Source organism: Bombina bombina, chromosome 5 (genome assembly GCF_027579735.1).
Source record: "Bombina bombina isolate aBomBom1 chromosome 5, aBomBom1.pri, whole genome shotgun sequence".
In the NCBI taxonomy this organism is placed as follows: Eukaryota; Metazoa; Chordata; class Amphibia; order Anura; family Bombinatoridae; genus Bombina; species Bombina bombina.
The window spans coordinates 983,497,693-983,522,848 of NC_069503.1; the positions used below are offsets into that span (position 1 = coordinate 983,497,693).

Here is a 25,156-nt window from a genome sequence, read left to right on the forward strand (position 1 = left end):
CAAAATATTTTGAAGAGAGTAACTATGATAATATCAAGAAAGGTTTCTTGTGGATAACCACGGCCTCTATACGTTCCACATGGAAAGAATCACATTTAAAGCTCCTTAACAATACCTATATTTCACCAAAGAGACTGGCTAAATGGAATATAGGCCACTTAGGTTGTTGCTACAAATGCTCTGGTCCGGGGGCTGACCTACTGCATTGCTTTTGGTTCTGCCCTAAAATATGTCAATTTTGGCAGAAAATTAATTATTGGTTAAATAAGTATGTATTGAATTTCCCTTCTTTTACACCAGGTAGAATCTTCTTGCTCCATACAGAGGATCGATATCGGGGTACCATCAATACTATAATTTTATTGGTACGTAACTTGATTCTGAGAAATTGGAAGAGTAAAAAGGCCCCTTCATTTCGAGCATTTATTGAAGCACTTAAATCACAAATTATTTTTGAACAACATAATATAATTAATGCACAGAATAGACAAATCCAAAACTTTTTTAATAACTGGCTGGGGATTATTCAATCATTCCCCATTTCTACACAATACATACTGACTAAAAAGTTCCATAAATCGGATTCTTTTGAGGGTCTTATATTAAGAGGTCTTTTCCCAAGCTCTTGGTATTAAAGATGGTACTGGAGATTTTGAGCATAGACCAGTGTTGAGGGGTTGTGGGAGAGAGGAGAGAGAGAGGTTAGGGGTCGGTTTTCCTTTTTTTTTTTTCTCGTCTTAATCTCCTGGTATTCGAATATGTACATTTAAGTGTGTTATGATCGTATGTTTATTTTCCAAATTAGGTTATGTAAAGTTTGTTGTAAGAAAAAGAAGGGAAGAGGGAAAGGGGAATAGGATTTAAAAAAGAAAAAATTAGAGAAAAATCCCAGTAGTATATACATAGAATCAAGAGAACCACTTCGGGGTAAAATTTAATATTGTATAAAGTCTAGAATGTTATAATTATATCCGCTGATTCTATGTTGGTTTTTTTTTTATTATTTTATGTCATACTGCATGTGGCCCTGCGTGGTGCATTAACTACAATGTGATTTATTTATTTTTTTTGTTGACATGTACTGCTGGTTATAAATAAATTTAAAAAAAAAAAAAAAAAAAAAGAAATACGTATCTGCAAGTCTGACTAGAAAATGTTGTAACATTACGGCAAGTAACTTGTAATTCATTTTAAAATGACATCTTTTAGATCAGTAATGGACAACTTCTTAGTACATGGTGGCCTCAGATCAATATTTTAGAAGCTTTAATTGCAGCATAGAAATGTATGGTTATTAAACCCAAAAATTATATTTCCTAATAAAAAAAGGCCAGAGGTACAGGGATAGATTTAGATAAGGTTGTCACTCAATTTCTGCTGTTGTCCCCTCCAGTGCACCATTCCTTCTAAAATTGTAAAAGTGCACTCAGGAAGTAAGAATTAGCTGTATATATTCTTTTTTTTAGGGGCTTGTTTTTGCACTATAAGCCGCTCAATATTTAGTGTGGATGGTCTAGGAGAAGGCTATCTATTAATAGTTTCTATTAATAGTTTTCAGAGGGCACTATTATTTTTTTGTGCTTACCACGGCTCAATATTTAGCACAGGTTGCACAATACTTAGCATGGGAAGAGGAGGCAGGAAATGTCTATGAGGCTGCCTAAAATAGTTTTCATAGGATGGTGTCAGAGGTGGAGTTTTCAATGGATAAGGTAAGGCAATGGGAATTAGTTTTTTTTTTATTTCACAATAGCCACAAAGGAAAACCATTAAAAGACAACTATCACACTCCAACTTAAATTCAGGTTTTCCTTGATGGTCACCCTTACTCTTCCTTGACAATCTAGAGGACATTTTTCAGAGGGGTGCACTGTCCAGGTCTCACTTGCTTGGACATCTTGTGGTATTGGTTAAATCAATAAGTCATGTCTTCAGCAGAACATGATGCTTTCTGCGCCACCCCTTATTTATCCTTTAATCTCAGCTTTTTTTAGTGAAGTATTCATCACCCATGCCATTTCACCTATTTGAGGTAGCATCATCGCTTATGTAGCTTTCAGCTGTTTACTTGCATCATGGAGTGTGTTAATTTTGCTTATTCTGTTGATGACTCTTGCCTTGCACTTGGCACTGAAACTGTTCTGTCTGGTGTGACCCATTGTCTGTCCTCCTTTCTTGAGGTTCGATAAGTGGCTAATGGTAAGTGTTTCTGTGTATGTGTGCTTCTGTATGTGTGTTTGTGTGAGTGTCTTTCTGTGTGTGTGAATGTTTCCATGTGTGTAAGTGTGTTGTGTATGTTCTATGAATCTGTGCGTTTTCATGTGAGTGAGAAGATTTATCAATTTTGGAGCGGACAGGATTCACATATATATTGAATCTGTCCGCATCTTATTGCAAATTGCGGAGCGAATGTATTCCCCATATTTATTATTGCACGACAGAATACTTATGCAATACCGCCCCCCTGCTGTCACGTAACCAACTGCGTGATTGAAGGACTTGTCAATCACCTCGGTCGAATGAATCCGGGGGTGATATTCATCCGCCAGGTTCAGCTTGGCAAAAAGGGTTTATGAAGTAGTGGTTTAAACCGCTGCTTCATAAATATCAGTTACAGGCTCACCTCAAGGCAGAACATACAGTGATCTGAAATGTCATCGCAGAAAATGCAGCATGCCTGCAGAAAGAACAGAACCCATGCAGGCATTGTTAGCGATTTAACTTTGTAGTGCTGCTCCACATTAGACAGTTCTCTTCAAACAGAGCTGTGCTCTGGCTTTACTGTGTATGTTTTCCTTAGCACAGTGCATCCAGAGCAAAGTGATGTTTGAAGTTAACAGTCAAATATGCAGTAGCGCTGCAAAGCAGCAGTGCATTGCTTGTTGACTTGCTCTCAGAGCAAAAAATTCAAACCCGCACCCTAGCCTTTCCCAGTCTGCTAAGCTGTTTATTCTGAATGTAAGACGTTAGTATGAGCATTGCATCTTTTTTATTACTACATTTCTACGTTCGAGAAAGAGAAAAGGAAACAGATTTATTCAAGAGACATTTTAAAATTTTCTTTTTTTGAATGCCGCTAATTTGCAATGCAATTTTCAACTACTGCACTATATTATAAAATGTAAAAAATTGCTTTATTCTTCAGTTAACCAACACATTGCAATTGAACTGGTGCCTTAGTGTAACTGTCTAATTTAAAATTGCATTTTATTTAATTGTTAACTAAAAAAAATCTCATTGCAGAAAGTGAAGAAATGTTCTGCCTCTGGGCAGGCTCAAATGAGTGAGCCTGCGACTGATCGGGGCATTCGCCTTTTAATAAATCTTACCATGAGTGTTTCTATGTATGTATGTTTGTGTTTCTGTTTGTGTGTGTGAAGGCTGTTACACACTACAAGCAATGCGGCGCAAGGCGAAGCAGCTGCTTCGCGTCGCTTCTGAAGATTAAATATTTAATCTCTGAGCGCTCAGCTACGCGACCTGACGCAGCAGAATGCTCAGAGATGAAAAGGCAGGACACACTGAGTGAACACAGCTGAGTGTACACGCTGTGCGCCGCTCTGCTTGCAGTGTGTCACAGCCTTTAATGTGAGTGTGCTTGAGTGCGTGATTGTGTTACAGTCTGTGTATGTTTTTAAGTTTGACTACACTAAGGAATACAGTGCCCAAACATTTAAGTAACTTGACCAAAAATTGCACAGGTCGAAAATAGAGGGAACATTGATCCAGAAACTGTTTTCAATTCTGCCCACCTTCTATAAATTCACAAAGTTCACATTTTAGTTCTGCCTTTTTCTTAAAGGGACATGAAACCCAAATGTTTTCTTTCATGATTCAGGTAGAGAATACAATTTTAAACAACATTGCAATTTACTTCTATTATATGATTTGCATCATTATTTAAATATATTTGTTGAAGAAATTAGCAATGCACATGGGTGAGCCAATCACACAATTCATCTATATGCAGCCACCAATCAGCAGCTACTGAGTCTATCTAGATATGCTTTTCAACAAATGATATAAAGAGAAGGAAGCAAATTAGATAATAGAAGTAAATTGGAAAGTTGTTTAAAACCACATTCTGTTTGTAAATCATGAATGAAAAAATGTGGGTTTCATGTCCCTTTAAGACTGCTAAATCGATGTCACACATTCTTAGTTCTGTCGGGTTTTTTTTTTTGTTCAAAAACTGGTACAGAAGGCTACATTTGATCCCACAGACCGGCACCTTGCCATTTCTGTTTTACATTAAATAAAAAATAAAAATGACTGCACTGCCCCTTTAACAGAACACGTATTGCAGCAAATAACACATTTTGTTACTACATTTTAATATCACCAAATACATCATTTAAGCTATAGAAACACTAGACAAAAATAGTACTTCCTCCTAAACTCAGCTTTGCCAACTTTCACTCATTCCGTTCCCGTCACCACAACTGCACAGATACGCTACGAGCACGCGTGACGTGGACGCCATGGCAACACAGTAAGTATCCGTGGTGAAGGGAACATCTGGGGAGGAGTTGCGGTTGTTAACCTGGAGGCCGCGCCATCACCGCAATGAGCCAGACCCCGGAGGCCAGAGCTAGGTAACGTGAGACAGGCACCTAGAGAGCGAACGAAGCATACAAATAATGCTGCGCGCCATAAAGTGATGACGGGCATTACACATGTTACCGGGGTAGTAATATGGCTGGCCTAACCGACTAGATTTGCATATTTCCACCGTTTAGTGTTCAGTTTAGTTCCGCCTTCCTGTTTGTAGGACACTTTCTGCAGTGATTCCGGGTTAATTTCTAGGTACCAAAAAGGGCTCTGTGTGTTTCAATCCTCTCAGTCAGCCACTGGGTTAATACGGTGTATCATGCAAATGAGTCTTTTATTTCCCCTTTATGCTACCAGGTCAGTTTATTGTGTCAGTTTTGTTTATATGTCATGCACATCTGTATCCATTTATGTGCTTCTTTAAGAAAGAGTGCAATGTTGTTGCATGTTTCTGAGGCATGTGATCTGAAAACTTTCTAACTATACACATTCTACATTGGGTGTCACTGGCATATAAACATAGTGAATGACTTGTATCTCAAAAGTAAAAACAAAACAAACTACCACTTAGAATTAAGTCTAAATTTTTTTATATTTGCCTGACCCTTTAAAGGGACAGTCTAGACAAAATTAAACTTTCATGATTCAGAAAGGGCATGCAATTTTAAACAACTATCCAATTACTTTTATCATCAAATTTGCTTTGCTCTCTTGGTATTCTTTGTTGAAAGCTAAACCTAGATAGGCTCATGCTAATTTCTAAGCCCTTGAAGGCTGCCTCTTAGTGCAGTTTGACAGTTTTTCACAGTTAGATAGTGCTAGTGCATGTGCGCTATATTGATAACATTGTGCTCACTCCTGTGGGGTTACATAGGAGTCAGCACTAATTGGCTAAAATGCAAGTCATTCAAAAGAACTGAAATAAGGGGGCAGTCTGCAGAGGATTACATAAAAGTTAATCACAGAGGTAAAAAGTATATACATATAACCATGTTGGTTATGCAAAACTGCGGAGTGGGTAGTAAAGAGATTATCTTTTTAAACAATACAAATTCTGCCCGTTTAACTTGATTATTGGGGCATGGAAGTAAGCAGTACTCCACTGATAGATCTATATATTTTTTTATACGTTTTATTGAATCATTTGCATGTGAGCAGTGTTGATCTGTTCTGCACAGCTTTAGCATACTGCTGACTAAGTGCATAATAAGTGCATTATTTCCTGCTGCCAATAATTGTGAAAGAATAAGCTGTTTTCATTAAATTAGTTCTTGTCTGGACAATGCATTCATTGATTACTCTACATATATCCATTAGAACCCCCTCAGGTGCAACTCTATTTTGCCTGCTGAAAATGGTGATTTAAAGGGACATAATAATCATATGCTAAATCACTTGAAACGGATGCAGTATCACTGTAAAAAGCTGATAGGAAAATATCACCTGAGCATCTCTATGTAAAAAAGGAAGATATTTTAACTCACAATCTCCTCAGCTCAGCAGAGTAAGTTCTGTGTAAAATTTATACTTCACCTGCTCCCAGCTGCAGGTAAAAATAAAAAAAAATTAAGAAATGAACAGCAGCCAATCAGCATCAGCAGTGCTGAGGTCATGAACTCTTACTGTGATCTCATGAGATTTGACTTAACTCTCATGAGATTTCATAGTAAGCTTCCTTTACCTGATTGGTGAAATAATATGAGAGTGCGCGAAGCTCATCCTTTCAGTTGTCCCGGACAGACATACTAATATGCTGCTTAGAAATCCTTTACAATGGGAGGTGGCTACTGAGGAACTTTTGAGGTAAAATAACTTTATTTTTTACATAGAGATGTTCAGGTGATATTTTCTAATCAGCTTTTTACAGCTATACTGCCTCACTTTCAAGTGTTTAAACATTTGGGTATTATGGCCTTTTAAAGGGACACTAAACCCCAATTTTTTCTTTTAGGATTCTGGTACAGAATACAATTTTTAAGAACATTCCAGTGTAGTTATATTATCTAATTTGCTTCCTTCTTTAGATATCCTTTGTTGAAGAAATAGCAATGCACATGGGTGAGCCAATCACACTAGGCATCTTTGTGCAGTCGCCAATCGGCATCTACTGAGCCTATCTATATATTCTTTTCAGTAAAGTATATGAAGTGAATGAAGCAAATTAGATAATAGAAGTAAATTAGAAAGTTGCTTAAAATTGCATGCGCTTTATAAATCGTGAAAGAAATTTTTTTGTTTTCATGTCCCTTTAAGAGTTTACATTGGTTGTTTTTGTTTCAGAGCCCCCTTTCAAATGACTGGTCCCTCAAAGTGGTGTTGGGCTGGTATGTGGTCTATTTAAAGGGACAGTTTACTCAAAAATGTTCTCCCCTCTAATGTGTTCCCAATGATCCACTTTACCTGCTGGAAAGTATTACATTGTTGTTAGGTGTTATTTTCAGGGGGGGGGGGAGAGTGTCAGTCAGGGCATGGCCTGGAACACACCATATCAGCTGGAAATGAAGGGGTTATTTGATAATCAGGATATCCCAGAGAACAGAAATCAGACCACGCAGCTTTAGTCTAACATCTATTCTGTTTATTGAAAAATGAGCAACACATCTTATAGGCGATAGTTACAGCATATGGGGTTAACATGATGACACATTCCTGCCCGCGTCATTTTACACAGTGTTTGTCAGGAAAGAAATAAGCTCATTATGATAATTAGGTAAAATAGAGTTTTGAGAAGCAGTGTTTCTTATAACCATAATAAAAGTACATTTGGGCCCAAAGCAAGGCCGTGTGGGCATCTTATAGAGATAACGGCTTCCAGGCGCATCGCCAGGAACATTTACAAGGCCAACCTAGCTATACAGATATTCATAACATCTACATCTTTCCACTACATAATAACTGCTATAATAAAATGTTTCTTTAGACAAGATGGATGCCTAAGACAAAATGGCAACTAAAAACAAGATGGGGTCGGTGATGCTAACAATTCCTAACATACCACCCTTTTATTCTAACAGAATAACATAAAAGCAAAAGCACAGAAAATTAGTAAATCCTTTAACAACAATATAAGCCTAATACTTCGGTAATATGAATCTATGTGAGAATACTGTAGAGAAATGTATTCACACGTAGTGCTATAATTTTATACGCCAATAGGGCACAATTTTTCACTGCACATAGGTGCGGCCTCTCCAATACTCTCCGTCTACCTCCCAGCATCCTCAAACTACTGGTCCATCTGCACAAAGACCCAACCAGCCCCCTATCTACCCCCAAACAACGCAGCATCTTTATTTCCTACCTGCATTGCTAGCACCCCCCAATATTTCCGACAGTCTCTTGCTCTGTACATTCTCCACAGTGAAGCATGACATGGGAACAGCACAAGTGTCTCTGCGTGGCCTCTAATCACTTTAAGAACAATCTTTGTCCTCTTAGAGCTCCACCTTCCTCAGACACTCTGCTTCAATACCATAGTCCATTTGCAGTAGGGGTGCTTATCCAGTGTTCTTCTGCAGGTAGATGCTGGAAGTCCGATGGTTTGTTCATGGGGTAGACAAGGAATGCCAGCGGATCCCCATAGCAAGCAGACACTTGAGTCAGAAGGAGTCTACAAAGGAAACAAAACAACAGAAGATGAGCACACACCCCGATACAGTCACAATTATGTCCAAATAAAACTTCTTTCACCTTTTTGTAAGCATCACCATTCCTTTAGCTTAACTTATCATATGTCATTTAAAACCAGAAAAACATTGTGGATATATAATACAAACTAAATACATTGTAACTTTTACAGAGAATAACTCACAGCTTCTCTATACAATTTAAATGATACTTCATGAATACTGAGCAAGTGAAAACTGCTAGACTTCATCAAGAGGCTGAATGGCTATTCTAAGTAACTTATGCTAAGGCCTGCCCTGCAACAAAAATGAAAAATAAAACAATCAATAAAAATATTTTCTTTAAAATTAATTTCTTCACACTTTCTCTTGGAACTACTAAAAAATAAAGAATCTACTGTAGTGTTGCTTTATTCTGCAAAGCTACTATCTGTAATGTTTATAATTCTCCAGCTATGATCTTAATAGTCAGCAGTCTCATCTGATATAAACACTACTAGTTTACTAATTATTTTATGCAACCTAAATTCTCTCACACTCCTGTATGAGGAAAGAATACAATTTAAACATTATTAAAACTACAAAATCTTTTAAAGGTAAACACATCTTTATGGTAAGATAATTCCATTCATTGACAAACATCTGGAATTACAAAATTCAAATTGCAGATACCATACCAATTAATAAAAGGGAAAATACATTTGCTTTCATAACACAGCTCCAATAAGAGCCATGGTAGGTATAAAATATACCATCAATATAACTATAATTATGCTACTCCCTAAACAAATATAGGCTGTATAATTAATATACATTTCTAGCTGAGACGTGTCCTCAATATGTTCCACAAGGGTCTAAAATATTCTGATATATTGCAGCATTTTCTTTAAACTATAAAGGTGCAAACATATTTTCTATACTCAATGGGCCATTCAATAGGTTACAATACTGCAAGGTTTAGAGTTACACTTATCTCTTCTAGAGGGTTACTTTAAGTACATAAACTACAATGTGCACTAATACCAATAAGGCATAGTTTTCTCTTGTAAGGTGTATCCAGTCCACGGATCATCCATTACTTGTGGGATATTCTCCTTCCCAACAGGAAGTTGCAAGAGGATCACCCACAGCAGAGCTGCTATATAGCTCCTCCCCTAACTGCCATATCCAGTCATTCTCTTGCAAACTCTCAACATAGCTGGAGGTAGTAAGAGGAAAGTGGTGTAATATAGTTATTTTTTTCTTCAATCAAAAGTTTATTGTTTTTAAATGGTACCGGAGTTGTACTATTTTATCTCAGGCAGCATTTAGAAGAAGAATCTGCCTGCGTTTTTCTATGATCGTAGCAGAAGTAACTAAGACCCACTGCTGTTCTCACATATGTCTGAGGAGTGAGGTAACTTCAGAGGGAGAATGGCGTGCAGGTTATCCTGCAATAAGGTATGTGCAGTTTAAGTTTTTCTAGGGATGGAATTTGCTAGAAAAAAGCTGCTGATACCGGATTAATGTAAGTTAAGCCTAAATACAGTGGTTTAATAGCGACTAGTATCAGGCTTGCTATCAGAGGTATATACTCTGATTAATGTGCAATATAAAACGTTTGCTGGCATGTTTAATCGTTTTTATATATGCTTTGGTGATAAAACTTATTGGGGCCTAGTTTTTTCCACATGGCTGGCTTGATTTTTGACTAGAAACAGTTTCCTGAGGCTTTCCACTGTTGTAATGTGAGTGGGAGGGGCCTATTTTAGCGCTTTTTTGCGCAGTTAAAATTACAGACAGAGACATTCAGCTTCCCTCAGCAGTCCCCTGCATGCTTTAGGACATCTCTGATGGGTTCAAAAGTCATATATTGAGGAAGGTAAAGCCACAGTGGAGCTGTGGCAGTTGTGACTGTTTAAAAAACGTTTTTTTTTTCAATTTGTTAATCTGTTTTTTGTATTAAGGGGTTAATCATCCATTTGCAAGTGGGTGCAATGCTCTGCTAACTTGTTACATACACTGTAAAAATTTCGTTAGTTTAACTGCCTTTTTTTCACTGTTATTTCAAATTTTAGCAAAATTTGTTTCCCTTAAAGGAACAGTAACGTTTTTTATATTGCTTGTTTAACTTGATGTAAAGTGTTTTCCAAGCTTGTTAGTCTCATTGCTAGTCTGTATAAACATGTCTGACATAGAGGAAACTCCTTGTTCATTATGTTTAAAAGCCATGGTGGAACCCCATATGAGAATGTGTTCTAAATGTATTGATTTCTCTTTAAACAATAAAGATCAGCTTTTATCTTTAAAAAATTTATCACCAGAGGATTCTGGCGAGGGGGAAGTTATGCCGACTAACTCTCCCCACGTGTCAGACCCTTTGACTCCCGCTCAAGGGACTCCCGCTAAAATGGTGCCAAGTACATCAAAGACGCCCATAGCGATTACTTTGCAGGACATGGGGGCAATCATGGATAATACCCTGTCAGCGGTATTAGCCAGACTGCCGGAATTCAGAGGAAAGCACGATAGCTCTGGGGTTAGACGTAGTACAGAGCGCGCAGATGCCTTAAGGCCCATGTCTGATACTGCGTCACAATATGCAGAAGCTGAGGAAGGAGAGCTTCAGTCTGTGGGTGACATTTCTGATTCGGGGAAACCTGATACAGATATTTCTACTTTTAAATTTAAGCTTGAGAACCTCCGTGTATTGCTTGGGGAGGTGTTAGCTGCTCTGAATGACTGTGACACAATTGCAGTACCAGAGAAATTGTGTAGACTGGATAAATACTATGCAGTGTAGGGCTGCAACTAACGATTATTTTCATAATAGATTAATCGGCCGATTATTTTTTCGATTAATCGACTAATCGGATAAAAAAGAGAATCAATAATAGTTTTCTATGTTTTAAATAAAATCCACATAATGAGTGTTACAAATATAAACTTCAGATTAAAACTTTACATTAACACAACTGTTTCTTCAATTTTTAAGCAGCAGAGCACAGTTTTATAATTAAACAAAACCACAAACTGTTTGAAAAGAGGTAGAACTAGAAAGAGTTAGACTATCACTGTTAATAACATTCTGTTATTCACTCTTTCAGAAACTTTGCATTGAAATGCAAAAATCTCAACATGTCCACATGCTTCTGGCCAAGTCTGGTTCTCTGTTTGCAGCTATATTTCCTGCAGCAGAGAAAAGGCTGTTGAGGTGTATAAGTAGGGTTTTGCCAATTTCACAAAAGTGGGATATTTATCTTTGTTAGCTCTTCACCAATGCTAAGTGTTTTCTACCTTGGCAAGGGGCCTCTCAATAAAGTAACCCTTAACTTCATTCTAACATAAAAATATCTTGAATATCTATATGCAATGGTAAATAACCAGCTATAAGGTTAGGGGAAATATCTAGTCCGCTCTAAAAATCACGAATATATACTTATAAAGGTTGAATCTGGTACATATTATCACAATTTATTAAAAATATAAAAAAACAATAAAAATCAAAAGCGCCAAGGACTATATATCAATAATAGGACAAAGCCTTACACATTAATTTATACAGTACATATAATCAGCAATAGCAGGCAATACGCTAATAATTGTGCAAACAGATAATAGTGCACATCAATTTAAATAACTCCCATCAATCTAGGGCTAGGTGTAAATAACAAGCTCAGCACTATATCATGAAAAGCATAGTTCCAAATCACCTGATTTAATATAAACAATCCAAATGATGACTATTATATCTGGGTTGCACATAAGCCAGGGGTAGTTGTAAAAGTATACTGTCCTGAAAAAGTGAAAAGTAGACGTCCTTTAGGCTAAGGACATAACCATAAAACACAATACCATGTGCAGGAGTTCATTGGAGTGAAGCAGCTGGTGTTGTGCACAGACCAACTAATTGCAAACCATATTATCGATTATGACGATTAGTTGTTGCAGCTCTAATGCAGTGCCGGTGTGTACTGATGTTTTTCCAATACCTAAAAGGTTTACAGAAATCATTAATAAGGAGTGGGACAGACCCGGTGTGCTGTTCCCCCCCCCCTCCTATTTTTAGAAAAATGTTTCCAATAGACACCACCACACTGGACTTATGGCAGACGGTCCCTAAGGTGGAGGGAGCAGTTTCTACTTTAGCAAAGCGTACCACTATCCCTGTCGAGGACAGTTGTGCTTTTTCAGATCCAATGGATAAAAAAATTAGAAGGTTACCTTAAGAAAATGTTTATTCAACAAGGTTTTATCCTGCAGCCCCTTGCATGCATTGTGCCTGTCACTGCTGCTGCGGCGGCGTTCTGGTTTGAGTCTCTGGAAGAGGCCTTTCAGACAGCTACTCCATTGACTGAAATACTTGACAAGCTTAGAATACTTAAGCTAGCTAATTCTTTTGTTTCTGATGCCATTGTTCATTTGACTAAACTAACGGCTAGGAATTCTGGATTCGCCATCCAGGCGCGTAGGCAGGTGCAGCATCATCTTCCTCTGCTACAAGACAAGAGGGAACTTTTGCTCAATCCAAGCCGAGCTGGAAACCTAACCAGTCCTGGAACAAAGGCAAGCAGGCCAGAAAGCCTGCTGCTGCCTCTAAGACAGCATGAAGGAACGGCCCCCCTATCCGGCGACGGATCTAGTAGGGGGCAGACTTTCTCTCTTCGCCCAGGCGTGGGCAAGAGATGTTCAGGATCCCTGGGCATTGGAGATCATATCTCAGGGATATCTTCTGGACTTCAAAGCTTCCCCTCCTCAAGGGAGATTTCACCTTTCGAGATTATCTGTAAACCAGATAAAGAAAGAGGCATTCTTACGCTGTGTGCAAGACCTCCTAGTTATGGGAGTGATCTGTCCAGTTCCACAGTCTGAACAGGGACAGGGTTTTTATTCAAATCTGTTTGTGGTTCCCAAAAAAGAGGGAACCTTCAGACCCATTTTGGATCTAAAGATCTTAAACAAATTCCTCGTTCAAAATGGAAACTATTCGGACCATCTTACCTATGATCCAGGAGGGTCAGTACATGACCACAGTGGATTTGAAGGATGCTTACCTTCACATACCGATTCACAAAGATCATCATCGGTTCCTAAGGTTTGCCTTTCTGGACAGGCATTACCAACTTGTGGCTCTTCCCGTCGGGTTAGCTACAGCTCCAAGAATCTTTACAAAGGTTCTGGGATCGCTTCTGGCGTTCCTAAGACCGCGAGGTATATCAGTGGCCCCTTATCTGGACGACATCCTGATACATGCGTCAAGCTTTCAGATTGCCAAGTCACATACGGACATAGTTCTGGCATTTCTCAGGTCACATGGGTGGAAGGTGTACGAGGAAAAGAGTTCTCTATCCCCACTCACAAGAGTCTCCTTCCTAGGGACTCTGATAGATTCTGTAAAAATGAAGATTTACCTGACAGAATCCAGGTTATCAAAGCTTCTAAAATCTTGCCGTGTTCTTCATTCTATTCCACGCCCTTCGGTGGCTCAGTGTATGGAAGTAATCGGCTTGATGGTAGCGGCGATGGACATAGTTCCATTTGCACGACTACATCTCAGACCACTGCAACTATGCATGCTCAGTCAGTGGAATGGGGATTACACAGATTTGTCCCCTCTGCTAAATCTGGATCAAGAGTCCAGAGATTCTCTTCTCTGGTGGCTATCTCGGGTCCATCTGTCCAAAGGTATGACCTTTCGCAGGCCAGATTGGACAATTGTAACAACAGATGCCAGCCTTCTAGGTTGGGGTGCAGTCTGGAATTCCCTGAAGGCTCAGGGATCGTGGACTCAGGAGGAGAATCTCCTCCCAATAAATATTCTGGAGTTAAGAGCAATATTCAATGCTCTTCTAGCTTGGCCTCAGTTAGCAACCCTGAGGTTCATCAGATTTCAGTCGGACAACATCACGACTGTGGCTTACATCAACCATCAAGGGCGAACCAGGAGTTCCCTAGCGATGTTAGAAGTCTCCAAGATAATTCGCTGGGCAGAGACTCACTCTTGCCACCTATCAGCAATCCATATCCCTGGTGTAGAGAACTGGGAGGCAGATTTTCTAAGTCGTCAGACTTTTCATCCGGGGGAGTGGGAACTCCATCCGGAGGTGTTTGCTTAATTGGTTCATCGTTGGGGCAAACCAGAACTGGATCTCATGGCGTCTCGCCAGAACACCAAGCTTCCTTGTTACGGATCCAGGTCCAGGGACCCAGAAGCGGCACTGATAGATGCTCTAGCAGCGCCTTGGTTCTTCAACCTGGCTTATGTGTTTCCACCGTTTTCTCTGCTCCCTCGACTGATTGCCAAAATTAAATAGGAGAGAGCATCGGTGATCTTGATAGCACCTGCGTGGCCATGCAGGACCTGGTATGCAGACCTAGTGGACATGTCATCCTTTCCACCATGGACCCTGCTTCTGAGACAAGACCTTCTACTACAAGGTCCTTTCAATCATCCGAATCTAATTTCTCTGAGACTGACTGCATGGAGATTGAACGCTTGATTTTATCAAAGCGTGGCTTCTCCGAGTCAGTCATTGATACCCTTATACAGGCACGAAAGCCTGTCACCAGGAAAATCTACTATAAGATATGGCGTAAATACCTTTATTAGTGTGAATCCAAGAATTACTCATGGAGTAAGGTTAGGATTCCTAGGATATTGTCCTTTCTCCAAGAGGGTTTGGAAAAAGGATTATCAGCTAGTTCTTTAAAGGGACAGATTTCTGCTCTGTCTATTCTTTTGCACAAGCTTCTGGCAGAAGTTCCAGACGTTCAAGCTTTTTGTCAGGCTTTGGTTAGAATTAAGCCTGTGAGAATAGAAAAACAAGGGGCGCCAACATAGTGTGAATCAGTTTGGAACACTGGAAAACAGTAGTTATAATAAAATCTACTCACAAGTGGAGTGGCACCTAGAACCAACTAGGTGCCACTCCACTTGTGAGTAGATTTTATTATAACTACTGTTTTCCAGTGTTCCAAACTGATTCACACTATGTTGGTGCCCCTTGTTTTTCTATTCTCCTAGATTTCCTGATTCATCACACCTTGGATTCAAGCGGAGCAAGCCATTTGTTTTGATCCTTGAACTTTTGTTCTTTATATATCCTTTACATTGAATTTGGACTTTTTATCTCTGAACACTTATCACATATTGGACTTTTCAGTTTTTTGAGTTTAATCAAATTCAACTGTTCACATATTTTGTTGCAAGTTTTTAGGTTTTTGCAATATTTAAACTGATTTTTTGTTTAGGTATCACAACTGTTTCATGATTCTTTGCCTATGTATCACAATTGTTTCAATTCTTACGGTTTGTAACAAGTCACACATTCTCTTTTGAATAACAAGATTTCACCCAATCATATACACATATACACCCCTACTCTCACATACATATCTGTCACGGTTCAACTCACACGATACTAGAGGGAGTTTCATTCACATCAACACATATTTTATCAACACTACAGCGCGTCCCCTTAGTTTTTTCTTATAGAAAATACTTCTATAGAATTAAGCCTGTGTTTAAACCTGTTGCTCCCCCATGGAGTTTAAACTTGGTTCTTAAAGTTCTTCAAGGGGTTCCGTTTGAACCCCTTCATTCCATTGATGAACTTTTATCTTGGAAAGTTCTGTTTTTGATGGCTATTTCCTCGGCTCGGAGAGTCTCTGAGTTATCTGCCTTACAATGTGATTCTCCTTATCTGATTTTCCATTCAGATAAAGTAGTTCTGCGTACAAAACCTGGGTTTTTACCTAAGGTAGTTTCTAACAAGAATATCAATCAAGAGATTGTTGTTCCGTCATTGTGTCCAAATCCTTCTTCAAAGAAGGAACGCCTTTTACATAATCTGGACGTGGTCCATGCTTTAAAGTTTTACTTAAGAGCTACTAAAGATTTTCGCCAAAATCTACTCTGTTTGTTGTTTACTCTGGACAGAGGAGAGGTCAAAAAGCTTCGGCAACCTCTCTTTCTTTTTGGCTTCGGAGGGTAATACGCTTAGCCTATGAGACTGCTGGACAGCAGCCCCCTGAAAGGATTACAGCTCATTCTACTAGAGCTGTGGCTTCCACCTGGGCCTTTAAAATGAGGCTTCTGTTGAACAGATTTTCAAGGCGGCGACTTGGTCTTCGCTTCATACCTTTTCAAAATTTTACAAATTTGATACTTTTGCTTCTTTGGAGGCTATTTTTGGGAGAAAGGTTCTACAGGCAGTGGTTCCTTCCATTTAAGCCTGCCCTGTCCCTCCCTTCATCCTTGTACTTTAGCTTTGGTATTGGTATCCCACAAGTAGTGGATGATCCTTGGACTGGATACACTTAACAAGAGAAAACATAATTTATGCTTACCTGATAAATTTATTTCTCTTGTGGTGTATCCAGTCCACGGCCCGCCCTGTCATTTTAAGGCAGGTATTTTTTAATTTTTAAACTACAGTCACCACTGCACCCTATGGTTTCTCCTTTCTCTGTTTGTTTTCGGTCGAATGACTGGATATGGAAGTTAGGGGAGGAGCTATATAGCAGCTCTGCTGTGGGTAATCCTCTTGCATCTTCCTGTTGGGAAGGAGAATATCCCACAAGTAATGGATGATCCGTGGACTGGATACACCACAAGAGAAATACATTTATCAGGTAAGCATAAATTATGTTTTCTGCAGACAAAGCTATATGACTTCTTATAACTAATATGATCAACAAAAAAAACACAATTACAAGAGAATACAAAACAAGCAATATAAGTAAACAAGTTAAAACAATACTCCCCTAATTTAACTGTGGATGACTCTGTAACAGCGTAACAGGTCCTGAATTCCAATAAGCAAGGCACAGTCCAGAGAAGGATAGTCTTTATGTTCTGAAGACACACATCCTAGGAAACAATCATAGATTACCCAGAGTCCAGTTCTAGGGCTGGTACCAGCATGCAAAGCAAAGAATGGATCCAAAGATAGTTCAGCAACTTTTACTGCAGTATGGTGGTTAAAACAAACTTGACAAAAGGTCTTTTATCTTCATTTTTCTTTTCTTCACCTAGGCACCAGGTATTTCTTTTGTTTAAAAGGTTTACTTGCATTCAATCTTCAATCTTTTGGAGAGTGCACTTATGGAATTTTATCTGTACATATTTTACCTAAATATGAAAAACTCAAAAATAATTCAGTTAGTGATTTTACTCTCTGGATATAGCTTCATGATCTCATCCTGCAAATACAAATATTGTTTTAAGAACAAAATAGAGAATAATCAAATATTTTAGGTTAATTTTCTTACTTTAAACAATCACCCAAATCACATAAGGATACTCAGCAATACTCATCAATACTTCCCCCTTTGTTTGCGTGAAACACCCCATGTGTCACGCAAACTAAAAGACAATTCATGCACTCCACTCATGCATGTAGTATACTATTCTTAACATCAGGCAAAATCAAATACTCTTCAATATTCAATAATCCATTCATACAGCACCCTACCACACGCCTTCACTAAAAATAAAAACATAACATTCTCTGAGAAAACACTTCAAACCAACTGTCCATTACACAAAACAAAACATTAACAGCCGGCACAAACTTTTAACAACCACAATTAACCTGAAATGCAACACATATACTTACACATTACTGAAACACAGCACTTGCAAAACATTACAAAGAATTAAAATCCAATAACAACCGTCTATACCCTGGTTCTGCAAATTCCACCATGCACAATACTATAAGATCATACTAATAATGCAATCGCTTCAGAAGATCAATAAACTCCAGTTTCATATTTACAAATAAAATGCCAAACCATAAATTTACAAAGTAACACACAAACACCTATGTACTATATTCTGGGAAAGGTCAAATAATAATGGTACAGCCACTGTTCTATATAGCCCCTGCTTGCATGCACAGTGCAAATCCACTATTAAATAAATCATGTTTGGCACAAATAATTTGTGAAAAGCTCTAGAATCCAGTCTATACTTTTACATAACCAAGATTTTAATAAATGCCCAATTATTTGATTTAACTTTTTTTTATAATTTAATATTCACCATTTTGCAGCTCTCTAACTAAATATAACAATTGTATACAACAAAATGAGCTCTCTACAAAAGAGTAATAAGAATGTACACTACTAGATTAAAAAGTCAGTTTGTCCAAAAATTTCCCCTCTAACTTGTTCTCACTGAACCACCGTCCTCACTTATAATAAAAACGTATACGGACATCCATTGAATAGCTTAAGCAAACACCGCCAGTATAAAATAAATAAAAAAAAAAACACACAGTGGGGTGCAGGCTAGTTAAAGGGACATTTTACCCAACAAATTAAAAAATATCTTTAATTGAAACTGCTGACATAGTTAAATATACTAGTGTTTGGCTTACAATAAACCTCATTTTCTTTCTCTGTAAATATTTCTTTAAAATCTCAGATTTTATATCAGTTTGCCTGTACCCCTTTAAATATTTTCTCTTCATCAGTTCAGTTTGCCTTACAAAGAGAATTGAGTTATACTGCGTAAATGTCTGCTATCTAAACGGCAGATTTTATATAATATATATAAGGAAAGGTCTCTGCACATGGTAGAGATGTAACCAAACTATTGTAAAACAAATATAGAAAATCATCCAGGTCTGATGCAAATAGCACTACCCTTTTTATCAGGGTGTTCTAGGGACATTGAGCTGAACTACAAAGAAGGAGGACAAAAAATGTAAAAAAATATATTTTGCAAACTACTACATTTATGTTTTTTCTCCTTTTACTTTTTAATAGTGTTATTGCTGCTTATGAACTCCTTTCACATGAGTGAACTGGTCCTTTAAGTAATAAAATGACATTTTTCCCTTGCTCTGTCTAAGCCCTGAGCTCTGGTTTAACAGACAAATATAAGATAAGGAACACAATGAGATATGCTTATTATCGGAGAATCAGCCCATTGCAATAAACTGTGTTTTGAAAGCACAAAACCAGCTACTTCATATATACAAATAAACTCGCAAATGCAATTTCTCCTACATTTTATACTATTTAGCTTGTATCACAAATCATTGAAAATACATTAATATAAAAACTATGTTAAATTTACTGTCCCTTTTAAGGACTAACCATTTATAACATGTATATTACATATGTATACCCTAGCCATGATTAGGAAACTTGTATTATTTACCATAAAAATTCTACTTCTTTATTGTATCATAACCTGCATATTTAAATGAGAGCCATCACAGCATAAATAATACCCATTTAAATAAAAACTTCTACTGCATTAATTTACTTGAAACAGACCCAAATACTTTAAGATAAATTTTAATAGCATACGGCGTATAGTGTTTTCTATTTTCCTGTTTTAACTACTTGCATGAACCTTACTCCCACAACATACTTGAATCAACCTGTTAATCTTTTTTCATTTACCAGAACATGACCGAAAGTCCCACAATCATCCGCACATTTACAAATCCCTTAATTAGTTCACTTGCAAAAAACAATATATTTATATGCTGCAACAGGTAGACCGTCTTTATTTGCATAAAACAAATATCACTTAAAATTAAAAATGCTATTAATAACACACATAATTAAAAACATACATATGACTTTAAAATAAAGTTACAACAATAACACTTCAAAATACCTCATTACAACTTCTGATTTCTTAGCTAAGAAACTAGCCTGAATAATTACCATTCCGAAAGAAAAATGCACAAGGGTCATTTTTACAGCGATACACACACACAAGCTCATATAAACTTGCATACCATAAATTCATTCCCAACATTTATTTTAAAGCAATTTCAACATACATCAAACTTTTAGTGACACAGAAAACACATTAACGTTCTCTCTCTCTTTTAGGAAAACATATATTTCATAAAATAGCAAAGACATTTAGGAATACAATAAGATTAACTTTCCACCAAATTTAAAATGTATTTGAAAGTGTCCAAATTTGCAAGGAATGGCCATTTTCCCAACAGATTGAGGCAAACAAATTTCAAACAGGATAATCCATCCTCTTTTGGTTTAGAGTAAATCTTTTACACGTCATACAAGACAGTGAGAACCGACAGACCAACACAAATTACACAGCACTGTCCTCCCCCTTTCTCTACTCATAACGTTTCTGAATGCAGGAGAAAACTTCAGCATGCACAGCTCCCTGCCTTGAAATGAAACTCTTAACCCCTTTGTAGACATAAAAAAATGCAATAACATTCTCTCTTTCTCTATGCATTATTATCAATATTTTGCTATGAGCCGACCCCATTTTTTAACAACACAATAATAGCAGCAAAATAACAGCAGCAATGATAAAATGCACAGTCACTTAATATCTTCTAAGCACAGCACAATTATATGGCAATAAAAGCATGCAAGCAAGCAAAAACAGCACCAAATACCAATTCAATTCCAGTGATAGGTAACAAAACTCTATTAAAGGAATATCTAGGGAAAACTTCAACACAGATGAGACTCAAACTCACCATAACACAGCGATGCCAATTTGCACGGGGGACTTAAACCGCCCGTCAAATGCATGCTACCTTTTTTCTGCGCACTTCACCAGACAGGACTGCACACCTGTCTAAACTAGCAGGACTTTAAACCTGTCTAGAGAGGTTAATACAACTGCCGGCAGGCCTGTAACCTCCGCAAAAAAACCCTATATATATATATATATATATATATATATATATATATATATATATATATATATATATATATATATATATATATATATATATATATATATATATATATATATATATATATATATATATATATATATATATATATATATATATATATATATATATATATATATCTCTATCACTAACACCTATTATAAATAAATTTAGGTTCAGATTCACAGAGGGAAAAGTAGAGTAAAAAAACCCCACTCATCTACTTACCCAGTGCGAATCCCACAAGCTGACACCAGAATTGTTAGGTGTTATTTTCAGGGGGGGGGGAGTGTCAGTCAGGGCTTGGCCTGGAACACACCATATCAGCTGGAAATGAAGGGGTTATTTGATGATCAGGATATCCGAGAGAACAGAAATCAGACCACACAGCTTTAGTCTAACATCTATTCTGTTTATTGAAAGATGAACAACACATCTTATAGGCGATAGTTACAGCATATGTGGTTAACATGATGACACGTTCCTGCCCGCGTCATTTTACACAGTGTTTGTCAGGAAAGAAATAAGCTCATTATGATAATTAGGTAAAATAGAGTTTTGAGAAGCAGTGTTTCTTATAACCATAATAAAAGTACATCTTGGCCGAAAGCAAGGCCGTGTAGGCATCTTATAGAGATAACAGCTTCCAGACGCATCGCCAGGAACATTTACAAGGCCAACCTAGCTATACAGATATTCATAACATCTACATCTTTCCACTACATAATAACTGCTATAATAAAATGTTTCTTTAGACAAGATGGATGCCTAAGAAAAAATAACAACTAAAAACAAGATGGCGTCTGTAATGCTAACAATTCTTAACAATTGTTTACAAGTATTTCCATTACCCTTATATTGGCATTTGAAATAGTTTATTTAGCCTGTGGTATCCCGAGCCATCCTGAAAGTTTTTGGCCTCAAGGCCAAGCTGTGTTAACACAGCCAGTAGAAGAAATTACGCTCCCAGTGGGTTATAAAAGAGATCAGGTAATAACATGTTAATTTTTCATTGTTCTCTCCAAGTAGTGGTGATTGGTTTATGGACAGATATAAGATAAAGAAGCAGGTATATGTACTCAATGTGATAAAGTAATGAGATCTGATTATACCTACAAGCTCAACCCATTTTATTAGGTTGTGGCTTCAAAACACAAAATCAGCTAATTCATATACACAAATAAGCCTTAAAAAAGCAAATATCATACATTTTATACTCTGCAGCTGTCCCATTAAGTGTCTCACATCCTGCAACAGTAGCAATGAAAGAGCGTGCTTCCTCGTTGCATGTGATGCCATCATGCGCAGTGCCAATGACTCTGTGTCGCAGGATGACAGTGTTTTCCTCCAATCATAAATTACTATTGAATACAGTAGAACTGTATAATTAATAAATGCACAATAAGAAAACAACAAAATTACACTTAATTTTAATTTCAATTGAGCAGTAGATTATTTTTTTTCAGACAAATGTCTAAATTTCCTTCCATTTTCCTGTATCATATGACAGATTTTAGAGAAAAGTCTCATGTATACTCTGAACTCTTGCACATGCTCAGTGTGAGCTGATTCCCTCAGAAAGTGTGCATATAAAAATACTGCCCAATTTGATAATGGATGTAAAATGGAAAGTGTTTTAAAATTCCATGCTCTTTCAAAAAGATTTAAAGTGTAATTTTGACTTTTGTGATCTGTTAAAAGCATAAACTAAGCTAGAGATGCAGTTTTTTTTAATACTAAATTAGCTATTTTCTGTTTTGTGCTAGAGACAACCAGACAAGACAAATACAAGAAACTCTTACAAATGTGGAGAAACATTTTGGAGAACTGTGCCAAATCTACGCTGGATATGTTCGTAAGACTGCTAGGCTAAGAGACAAAGCAGATCTTCTTGTTAGAGAGGTGAATGCATATGCGGACACTGAAACTCCAAACCTGAAACATGGTTTGAAAAATTTTGCTGATGAGTTTGCCAAACTTCAGGACTACCGTCAAGCAGAGGTATTCTATTGAAAAAGTTAAACAGAATTTTTGACTGATATTAAAAGGACGTGAAACTCAAATTTTATTTAGCAATTTAGACAGTGCATACAGTTTTAAAAAGTTTTCAATTTTTGCTTTTATAATCAAATTTGTTTTGTTCTCATGGTTTTCTTTTTTGAACAGATACCTAGGCAGGTAGCATGCACGTCTGAAACAAGTGCTGGCATCTAGTTTTCTTGCACATGTATAACATTCTTTCAAAACTGCTGCTTTACAGGGAGTGCAGAATTATTAGGCAAGTTGTATTTTTGAGGATTAATTTTATTATTGAACAACAACCATGTTCTCAATGAACCCAAAAAACTCATTAATATCAAAGCTGAATAGTTTTGGAAGTAGTTTTTAGTTTGTTTTTAGTTATAGCTATTTTAGGGGGATATCTGTGTGTGCAGGTGACTATTACTGTGCATAATTATTAGGCAACTTAACAAAAAACAAATATATACCCATTTCAATTATTTATTTTTACCAGTGAAACCAATATAACATCTCAACATTCACAAATATACATTTCTGACATTCAAAAACAAAACAAAAACAAATCAGTGACCAATATAGCCACCTTTCTTTGCAAGGACACTCAAAAGCCTGCCATCCATGGATTCTGTCAGTGTTTTGATCTGTTCACCATCAACATTGCGTGCAGCAGCAACCACAGCCTCCCAAACACTGTTCAGAGAGGTGTACTGTTTTCCCTCCTTGTAAATCTCACATTTGATGATGGACCACAGGTTCTCAATGGGGTTCAGATCAGGTGAACAAGGAGGCCATGTCATTAGATTTTCTTCTTTTATACCCTTTCTTGCCAGCCACGCTGTGGAGTACTTGGACGCGTGTGATGGAGCATTGTCCTGCATAAAAATCATGTTTTTCTTGAAGGATGCAGACTTCTTCCTGTACCACTGCTTGAAGAAGGTGTCTTCCAGAAACTGGCAGTAGGACTGGGAGTTGAGCTTGACTCCATCCTCAACCCGAAAAGGCCCCACAAGCTCATCTTTGATGATACCAGCCCAAACCAGTACTCCACCTCCACCTTGCTGGCGTCTGAGTCGGACTGGAGCTCTCTGCCCTTTACCAATCCAGCCACGGGCCCATCCATCTGGCCCATCAAGACTCACTCTCATTTCATCAGTCCATAAAACCTTAGAAAAATCAGTCTTGAGATATTTCTTGGCCCAGTCTTGACGTTTCAGCTTGTGTGTCTTGTTCAGTGGTGGTCGTCTTTCAGCCTTTCTTACCTTGGCCATGTCTCTGAGTATTGCACAACTTGTGCTTTTGGGCACTCCAGTGATGTTGCAGCTCTGAAATATGGCCAAACTGGTGGCAAGTGGCATCTTGGCAGCTGCACGCTTGACTTTTCTCAGTTCATGGGCAGTTATTTTGTGCCTTGGTTTTTCCACACGCTTCTTGCGACCCTGTTGACTATTTTGAATTAAACGCTTGATTGTTCGATGATCACGCTTCAGAAGCTTTGCAATTTTAAGAGTGCTGCATCCCTCTGCAAGATATCTCACTATTTCTCTTGTTAAGTTTATCCAGTCCACGGATCATCCATTACTTATGGAATATATATTCTCCTTCCCAACAGGAAGCTGCAAGAGTCCACCCACAGCAAAGCTGCTATATAGCTCCTCCCCTAACTGCCATATTCAGTCATTCTCTTGCAAGCCTCAACATAGATAGGAGGTTGTGAGAGTCTGTGGTGCTTTCTACTTAGTTTATTCTTCAATCAAAAGTTTGTTATTTTTAAATGGCACCGGAGTGTGCTGTTTATCTCAGGCAGTATTTGGAAGAAGAATCTGCCTGCGTTTTTCTATGATCTTAGCAGACGTAACTAAGATCCATTTGCTGTTCTCACACATTCTGAGGAGTGAGGTACTTCAGAGGGGGAATGGCGTGCAGGTTTTCCTGCAGATAAGGTATGTGCAGTAAAATATTTTTCTAGGAATGGAATTGACTAAGAAAATACTGCTGATACCGAAGTAATGTAAGTAAAGCCTTAAATGCAGCGATAGCGACTGGTATCAGGCTTATTAATAGACATACATACTCTTGTAAAAATGTGTTTTAAAACGTTTGCTGGCATGTTTAATCGTTTTTTAACATATGTTTGGTGATAAAACTTATTGGGGCCTAAGTTTTTTCCACATGGCTGGCTTAAATTTTGCATAGAAACAGTTTCCTGAGGCTTTCCACTGTTATAGTATAAAAGTTACAGTTGGTGCAGTTAAAATTACAAACAGTGACATTCAGCTTCCCTCAGCA

The 25,156-nt window shown here is 37.6% G+C and overlaps 1 protein-coding gene across 1 annotated transcript in view; it reads left to right on the top strand.

Moving 5' to 3' along the window:
• Nucleotides 1-4,368: 4,368 nt before the first annotated feature.
• The window catches only part of CIBAR1 (CBY1 interacting BAR domain containing 1), a gene marked incomplete in the record, with an annotated part of 433,120 nt that continues 412,332 nt past the window's right edge, over nt 4,369-25,156 (top strand). Inside the window, 2 exon segments of the mRNA XM_053715196.1 lie at nt 4,369-4,492; nt 22,615-22,849. Of these exon segments, the coding sequence (XP_053571171.1) occupies nt 4,482-4,492; nt 22,615-22,849 (246 nt within the window).